Source organism: Trichosurus vulpecula, chromosome 7 (assembly GCF_011100635.1).
Source record: "Trichosurus vulpecula isolate mTriVul1 chromosome 7, mTriVul1.pri, whole genome shotgun sequence".
NCBI classification, from domain to species: domain Eukaryota; kingdom Metazoa; phylum Chordata; class Mammalia; order Diprotodontia; family Phalangeridae; genus Trichosurus; species Trichosurus vulpecula.
This window is the reverse complement of record NC_050579.1, coordinates 28,492,971-28,501,662: the sequence shown is the minus strand read 5'-3', so window position 1 is coordinate 28,501,662 and position 8,692 is coordinate 28,492,971. Positions and strand designations below refer to the sequence as shown.

The 8,692-nt window shown below is 44.0% G+C and overlaps 1 protein-coding gene across 1 annotated transcript; it reads right to left on the bottom strand.

Annotated features, from left to right (window-relative positions):
* Positions 1 to 514: 514 nt before the first annotated feature.
* Positions 515 to 7,459, bottom strand: SBDS (SBDS ribosome maturation factor). Its single transcript, XM_036768203.1, has 5 exons — positions 7,182 to 7,459; positions 5,375 to 5,504; positions 3,872 to 4,072; positions 2,995 to 3,159; positions 515 to 2,047 (listed from the first exon to the last, which is right to left on the bottom strand). The coding sequence occupies exons 1-5, from the start codon at positions 7,307 to 7,309 to the stop codon at positions 1,919 to 1,921; spliced, it is 753 nt and encodes a 250-aa protein (XP_036624098.1). The 5' UTR covers positions 7,310 to 7,459; the 3' UTR covers positions 515 to 1,918.
* Between the last annotated feature and the right edge of the window lie 1,233 nt (positions 7,460 to 8,692).

Here is an 8,692-nt window from a genome sequence, read left to right as displayed (position 1 = left end):
TTTGACTATCACCAGTGAGTCTTTTTAAATGTGTTTTACCCATTACTTGACAAAATTCATGCTTGTAGAAAATCCTTATGAGGACAACACCCACTATTCACCTGAGTGAATTCCTGGGACAATCAAGGAGGGGCCTTTCTGTCACTGGGAGTTTAAGTGAGATTTCCTCATAGGCTAAACAGAGTATTTTAATGTTACAGGTATATCAACAAAATACACCTGAGAAGCCTAGTGCATAGCAAACTAGTTTACCTGCCCCATACAAGTAACCCTCCAGGAATTACATCATGGTCGACAAGACCCCAAGTAAAAGTTAGCTTCCTCACTTTGAAGTCCCTCCAATCGGGTGTTTTTCTGCCTCTCCTACTTTCATTTTAGCCGTCACTCTAAAGATGATGAGTGAGGGAGTATTAGATTTTAACATTCACTACAACTCACACTAAGGAGCTCTTCTTGATCAACAACAGATAACTGTATTGTAAAGAGTTAAAAAAGAAGCACCATAGCAAGATGGTTAATGATAAATGCATTTAATGCCAACTACATGATTAAGTTTTATAGGAAAACTTAAACTGATTACAAAACAAATCTTGGACAGAAAAGTAGATGCCAACTGGTTGGGCACTCTGCGCATGTCAAATACCATCATTAATATTCCTTTCCACACATGTTAAGCAGTAAGGATATCTGTCCTACCAGAAGGAATGTAAAACTTGAAATAAATTTTTAAATAAACAATTTTAGTGTAAAATAATTTAGTCTTGGGAGATGTTTGTATCTGAGAAAGATCTAATTAGGACATCCGGTACATGATTAGGGTATATAGCACTAATGATTAAGAAGTACCTAAGAATTGTATATAAGGCTTATTTACAAGGGGGAATTTATTTTCTGTTTTTTACTAAGGAAAAATATTGTTTTGTTAAATCTCTGTTGCGTAAAGCTATGATTCATCTTCTGTAACGTAACCTATTTTAGGAGTTTGTCTTAAAAAAAAAATTGAAGTCCATTTATTTGGACGTTTGTATTAAGTAATTAAACTTTCTTTTACAAATCCAAAAGAAGTCACGATATTTCTCAGTCCTACATCACACAAAATGTAAAACTGACAAAAATGGGAAGATATTGTTTAGAAACACACAGGTCATTGTTTAATAAAAATAAAAGAGGTTTTATTTGTTACATATAGCTTCATTCATATTAACATATATTATAAATTTTAAAAATTATCATGGATGACTTTTTTTCCCCTAAAACCAAAGATAGTCTTTTATATTTTGGCAGCATGTTTACTAAATGAGAATACTGATGGACAGTCAGTAACTGCGCGAGTGCACAGACACACAGACACAGACACACACAGACACACAGACACACACACACACACACACACACACAGCAGTGTCAGCTGGGAAGTCCTAACACCCAGCTTAATATTAGGCCAAATTAAAATCACTCCAATTGTCATGTAGAAATGCTTCAGGCTTACATCTTTCTGCACACATTCCATTTCTATCAAGGGATATTTCTAAAGCATGAATTTTTAGTGTAAACTTTGAGACAACTTTCATGGATGTAAAGTTAACAAAGAATGACCGCTGTCAAAAATTAAGATGACACAGCAAGCCCAGATGCCCAGGCAGACTGCCCAAGAGGAAGAGGTTCACCCTGCTGCTTTTAACATTAGTAGCCCAACTTGACAGCCAGGATGCATTTATCCCACATTAGGATTTTTATCCTGAATATTCTGTATATAAGTGACTTATTTAATTACCACACATACTAGAATGAAAACCTCAAATTAAGCAGTCTAAGCAAGTAATTGGCAGGAAAAAAAAACACAGAAGTTAACAGTGCTGAGGGAAGTAAGAACACCTTTTAGTGTTGTGTTTATCAGTAAAGAGATGGTGAAAAGCTTTCATTCAAATTTCTCATCTCCTTCTTCCACGTCTTTCAAGCTGAGAACTTCCAAAGAACCTTTTCCTTTTGTCTCCTTCTGTATCAGCTCATCAATTTCTCTAAAGCAGCCAGGGTCAATTAGACACACCTGAAACATTTAACAGAGTTCTTTGATAGTGGCAGAGGGACAAACACAATCTGTCTCTACAACTGCATATCAAAAGATTTTTGGTAACATTTGAAACAATTCATTTTGTCCAAGTTCAAAGCAGAAAGGTTCAGGTGCTCATTTAGGAATTTCATTCCCGGAAAAATATCTCAAAATTTCAGAACAATGACTGTCATTGGATGACAGAGGCTTTGGGCTGCGTCAAATAAAAGAGGCAGCTGGGAATGCAGTGGACGGAGGGCTGGGCCTGGAGTCAGGAAGACCTCAGTTCAAAATCCAGACCCAGACACTGACTTCTGTGCGCCTCTGGGAGAGTCACTTAACTTTTGATTGCTTCAGTTTCCTCAACTGTAAAATGAGGATAATAACCCACCTTGCAGGATTGTTAGGAGGATCGAATGAGATAAAAAAATATTTGTATATTGTAGGCATTATATAAACACTTCCCCACTCTACCCTCCCCCAGAAGCAAAAACAAAATAGAAAAAACTATTAACATGGGAAGTCAATTTACTAGACACCACTAGGATAATACACTGATTCCTTATCTGCGAAGGTCTTAAAAGCCTTAGATTTTAAAGCACTATAACCTCAGACTAGGAGCTATGTGCTTTTGTCATTTCTTTGTAACATTCTGTGGGGAAGTGCCCTGATAATCCCATCCTTGTGACCATATGGACCTCAATCATACTGTCCTGTGCTACATGAATGTCATCGCCAGCCTTCTTTAAGTATGCCAACTCCAAAAAAGGCATTTCCCTTCAGAGCCCAGGGAAAACAGTCATCTGTTATCTATAACTTAAGAGTCCAAAAGACTTTTCATATACAAATTTGACTATGCATTACTTTCTAATGTTTCTTACAACATAACTGTAGAAATAACTTAGAAAACAAATATACAAAGGAATAAAAATATTTTAGCTTACGATTTCTAACTGGTCACCAAAGTCTTCACTTTCTATCACCTTGATCAGTGGTTTGAGTTTTTCTCTTAGCTTTTTCCCCTCCTTCACAGGCAGAATGAATCGAAGCCTCATGTGGGCCCGCTCAATCTTCATATTCTCCTTCAACTGTTTTATTACTTCCAAGGCCTATTAAGATAAAGGAAAATAAATTATTAATTTTTCTGTGTCCTTTGCTCACATTTCCTATTTCACATGATCCTCATTTCCCTGGCTGTCCCCCATGCTTGGGAGTCTCTCCCTCCCCAGCTTCCTTCAAATACAAGCCCCAAGGTCTACAAAAAGCCTTTCACAATCCTTCTTAATTCTTGTGCCTTCCATCTGTTGTTATTTCTAATTTGTCCTGTACATAACTTGTTTGTACATGGCTGCATGTCATCTCCCTTTAGACTCTGAGCTCCTGGAGAACAGGGATTATCTTTAGCATTTCTTTGGATCCCCAGTGTTTAGCATAATGGAGGGCAGCTAGGGGTGTAGTGCATTGTGTGCCTGGCCTTGAGTCAGGAAGACTCCTCTTCCTGAGTTCAAATATGTTCTCAGGCACTTACTGGTTGTGTGACCCTGAGTAAGTCACTTAATCCTCTTCACCCAGTTTCCTCTTCTGTAAAATAAGCTGGAGAAAGAAATGGCAAACCACTCCAGCAGCTCTGCCCAGAAAACCCCAGATGACGTGTTGGACACGACTGAGAAACGACTGAACGTTTAGCACGATGCCTGGCACACGGTAGGTATGTAATAGACGCTTATCGATCTGACTGAAGACTGACGACAGGGTTAAGGTCACGATTAGCAGAAACTTATTTCCATGGACAGAATTTCAAGGATACACCCACACACTGACCTGCTGCTTCGTACTCTTGTTGGGTTTGACGGAATAGTGGATGTCCTTCATTGCTCTTTCAATGAGGATGACAGTGTATGGTCTCTTTGTTTCAGGATTGACACATTTATCTGCTACGATTGTTGCAATATCCCTAAACATCTGCTCCAGCTGTGTGTGTCGTTCTTTGTCTGACACCTGTACTTCCCCTTTTGTTAAAATCTAGAAGGAATAAACATTAGTTTTATTTATCAAACACACTTTTATTGTTCCCATTGACAGCAAAGGATAAAAAAGAGCTTTGCAGAAACAGCAACATAGAAAACATCGGAGCTTATAGCTTGAGTGTTCACAGGCCTCCTTTCCCACCTCTGCAAACAAAGAAGGGGGAGGGGCTGGGGTGGTTCTGATGAGCTGTTCTTTCTACTGGCATTGTCGTCATCATTGTGAATATGGCTTTCTTGGTTCTGCTGACTTCACTCTGCACTAGTTTCTCTGTTTTCCCATGCTTTTCTGACCTACATTTATTGTTTCCCATAGCACAATCATAGACTGCAGCCTGTTGATGGCAATCTATTTTAATAACCATAAATTTCTAAAGAGCCCACATCATAATGCTAGTTGACCTCTAAATTTAATCAACTATAGCCACAAAGATGACTGAGTTTCTGGGATGAAAATTAACTATTTCAGATATGAGGATGCATGGGCCTCCATTCTTTAAGATGAACTGATTATCATCTGTTCCTTGTGAACAACTGTAAAGCTTCCCTACTTTGGGATGATGTGGGCTAGAAGGAAAAAGACAATCTATGAAATATGAAAAATGACATTAAACATTTTACTTCTAAATGAGTCAATTAAAATTTTTTAATTTTAGATAGGCCATAATGAAAATTGGTCACAAAAGGAGAACTTAATTCGGAGGAACCTAAAATTTCTTAAGTTACAGGTTTGAAAAAAGTGACTGATTTTAGACTGAAATCCTTTTTCCTTTCAAAACTTTTATGTTTTAAAGGTCTGTAATTTCACCGGCATTCATTGACTATCAGAGCCTTTGTTGATAAGTTTTCATGAGTTGCTGCGCTCAAAAAATTTATTCATTTGGTGGCCAATTTTTAAATCAGAAACCTCTGTCAACTAAACTAAGCTGGTCACCACATTAGAGACAGACTTGTGTATAAAGCCGTTCTGTTAGGTAGGACCCTGGAGTCTGGGCTCTGCATCACCTTGGTGTGAAGATGTAGTGGGGAGCAAGGCTTGAATGGATCTCTAAGGTTCCTTCCAGCTGCTTGAGTCTATGATATTCTAAACATTCGGGTCTAAGCGGAAAGGCAAAACACCCACATCTGAATTATTTGTTAATTCTGAATAGGTGTACTTCAAGTCAGCCATGAAACCTTGCTGCTCTAGTGCTTTCCAGGGTAACAGTGAAGACAGGAAATGATAGCAAAGTTCAGTTTGGAACACTGGATTTGGGAAATAGGAAATGCTTCATCATGTCAGAGAGTTTGCAGAACTCACCTGCTTACAGATTTCAGTCTGGTCATCGGTTCCAAAAGCATTGATGAGATCTTCCTTTTTAGCAACTTGGCCTTTAGAAACATTGACAAACACCGAGTGGGTCTGCAAAACTTCATCAAGATCTTTTTCCCTGAGGGGAAGGGAAAGTCATACATGAATATAATTGAAAGTTTCAGAAAGTTCTGCTATTTAGCATACCAGAATGATGTCTTCAAGAACATTCTGGGTCCAATACTCAACAGCAACATTCAGTGTCTTGTGAACCAATTATTCTCAAGACAATGGGCCACATTTCACTCTGCTTCTGATTGCCCAAGAAGAAATTTTTAATAGGGTTTACTGCCAGGATCTTCAGGCAGCACTGATGCTATTCATTTTAGACCTGGAATGGATGGCAGAGGTAACCAGTTCCCACTCATTTTACATACAAGAAACCCAGGCCCAGGGATCTGCTTAAGGTCACCAAGTAAATGGCAAAGCTTGCATTTGAACTGAGGCCTTTAGACTCCAGATATAGAGCCATTTCCACCTCTCCTCTACAGTATCCTGTAAAATAATAATCATTAACATTTTCATACAGCGTTTTACATGTTATTTCACCCACAAGAACCACCCTGTGAGGTAAGCACTATCATTACCCCTGTTTTACAGATGAGTGAAGGGACTAAGTGCCACAGGGGAAAAAAAGGGATTTAAAGCCAGGTCCTGCCATCAGCGTTGGCAGATGTAACGAATGTGCCGCCGTTCGCAGCAGGGACAGTGAAGAGGTGGGTATATATGGGGAGAGGGGTGCTGGGGTGATCCCATCCTCCTGGTCTCCTGTGATTATCTCCCTTTCTCTCTAATTTCCGATCTCTCCTTAATACCTGGGCCCTTCCTTCTTGCTTACAAACAGAGCTCTAGCTCTAAAAAACAAAACCCGATTCTACCATCTTTACCATCCCCATCAGTCTAGCGCAGGATTCTTAACTTTTTTGTGTCATGGACCCTCTGTGGCAATCTGGTGAAGCATATGGACCCCTTCTCAGAATATTATAAAGATGGAAGGTTTTTTTCCCATTCAAATTCCAGTCCCTTATCACCAAGCGGGAGGGCAGCTAGTCTGCCCGGGGCAGCAGGACACCTCTGACCTCACCCCAGCCCCGGACACCGCCCCTTGGGGCTGGGAGAGGAGGACCAAACCGTCCCCGGGCCGTTCTTTAGAGGGGGTTTCTAGGCATCTGCGGGCCCCCACCCCCCTGGGGGACACCACTACAGCGGAGGCTCCCCGAGGGCTGGACTCTTTCTCTCCTGGATCCCCGGTGCTTAGCACACAGCAGGCGCTTAATAAACGATAAAGCATAGCCTGTTCTTTGTTATTTGCCCACCACACTCCATCCCCTGCCGCCCCAAATCTGGGAAGCTCACCCCACCCCAGGCCGGCACTCCGCTCTCCCAGGTGCAGGCGCCCCCTCCCCAATTACATCGCTCCTATTCCATATTTACGCTTGTTCCCCCGCCCAGCCCCCATTAGAATGGAAGACACTCGAGGGCAGGGGCTTGTTCTTAAGCATCCGCCTCTCCTGGCCCAGAGGCCGGGGCTCCAAGGGCTTGAACGCGGGCGGATTAGGGGCGTGAAAGACCCCCCAGGCCGGGGCCGCTCCCCTCCTCCCGTCTTTGGGTCCTCAGCGCCAGCAGGCCTCGGCACACAGCAGGGGCCTAATAAGTGTATGAGGTAAGTGGATACTCACTTGGGCCCGCTGCCCCTCTAGGGGAGGTCCCAGGTCCCCGGTCCCCGGTCCCCAGCCCCGCCCCCCGCCTCACTCACACGCCGCTGCGCCAGCCCACGACCTTGTTCTTGTAGCAAGCGATCTCAAAGCGCTTCCCCCCGCGCTTCATGCGCACCACGGCCACGTTCGTCAGGCGGATCTGGTTGGTGGGTGTGAAAATCGACATTGTGGCGGCGGGTCCCCACCCGGAGGGCGGACTTGCTAACGGCCGGGTATCCTCGAGTCGGGCAGCGCTGACTCCCAGGGAGGGTGGAAGTCGAAGCCTCCGCCGCTCCCACAACAACCCCCGCCAGGCGTCCTAAATGCGCAGGCGCTCGGAAGTGACGGGGAAAACAAAACTTTACATCGTGGGGTACGTGAGCATAGCCCGAGCCAATCAGAAGGCAGAGCCGCTTGATGGGCCCTTGGCTTCACCAATGAGAGATGCGCCACCTCCCTCTTCCGGCTTTCTTCGCATCTCTCCGCTCTTACCGGGTTGCTCTAGGCTGAAATTGAACCACCCCGTACATCTGGTTTTTAATGACCGGGTGGAAACCTGTAGTACGAGAGATGGAGTTCCGGGGCGGGCGAGAGTCTTCACTCCCTGTAGCCCGTCAATCAACGTTAGTGTTTGGCGCTGTCAGGACGGACTCAAAAGTAGAGGCAGCCACGTGGAGCAAAGGAGAGAGCACCGAGTGTGGAGGCAGGATAGATCAGAGTTCAAATCCAGCCTCAGATACTTACTAGCCCTGGGACTCTGGGCAAGTCACTGCACCCATTTGCCTCAGTTTCCCCATCTGTAAAATGGGGATAATAACAGCACCTACATCTCAGCACTGTTATGAGGACTGAAGGAGATAATTGTAAAGCGCTTAGCACTGTGTCTAGTACTCGGTAGGTGCTATGCAAATGTTGGCTATTATTTATTACTACTCCTAGAGCACTTAGCACTGTGCCTGGCACACAGTAGGTGCTTAATGAATGTTAGCTATTATTCTTTACACGCTAGGACACCTGCTAAGGGGCAAAAAAGCAAGGTCTCATGACTAGCATGGTTCAAACCCCACCACTGAGGCTACCACCCTTGGGCCTCAGTTTCTTCATCTGTAAAACGAGTGGATTGAATTACAAGATCCCTTCCAGCGAGATACTGTGCGATTTTGGACAGGTCCTGGATGGGGGTTGGGCTGGGCAGCCCCGTTAGGAAGTGAGCTCCTTGAGTGAGGGCAGGGTCCACCTCGCTTTTCTCCTTGTATCTCGCAGGGTTCAGCAGGGTGCACGGTACATAGTAAGCGCTTATAAGCCCTTGCTTGTTTCCTGCATCTATTCCTTCTGAGGTCCATTCCTGAGCCAGATATCCTATCTCTCTGCTCCTATAGATTTCAGGTCAATTTCACCGGCAGGGAGATCAGCAAGAGCACCTTCAGGCGCCCCCTCTCCTATTCACAGGGCCATGGGGGCGGGGTTGGCGGTGAGAGTCCCGCCCCAGGAGTCGGGGTCCCGCCCACCCCCGCCAGCTGACCAATGACGGGCGACAGCCCAGTTGCCACTCTCCCCGCCGCCCGGCCTC

What these genes read in the sequence shown, in the direction of transcription:
- SBDS (XM_036768203.1), bottom strand. Translation starts at nt 7,309, where the DNA reads ATGTCGATTTTCACACCCACCAACCAGATCCGCCTGACGAACGTGGCC. An exon ending in AGACTGAAATCTGTAAGCAG is followed by an intron (nt 4,073 to 5,374) that starts GTGAGTTCTGCA and finishes TATTCCTTCTAG; the next exon opens with ATTTTAACAAAAGGGGAAGT. An exon ending in ACAAGAGTACGAAGCAGCAG is followed by an intron (nt 3,160 to 3,871) that starts GTCAGTGTGTGG and finishes TTATCTTAATAG; the next exon opens with GCCTTGGAAGTAATAAAACA.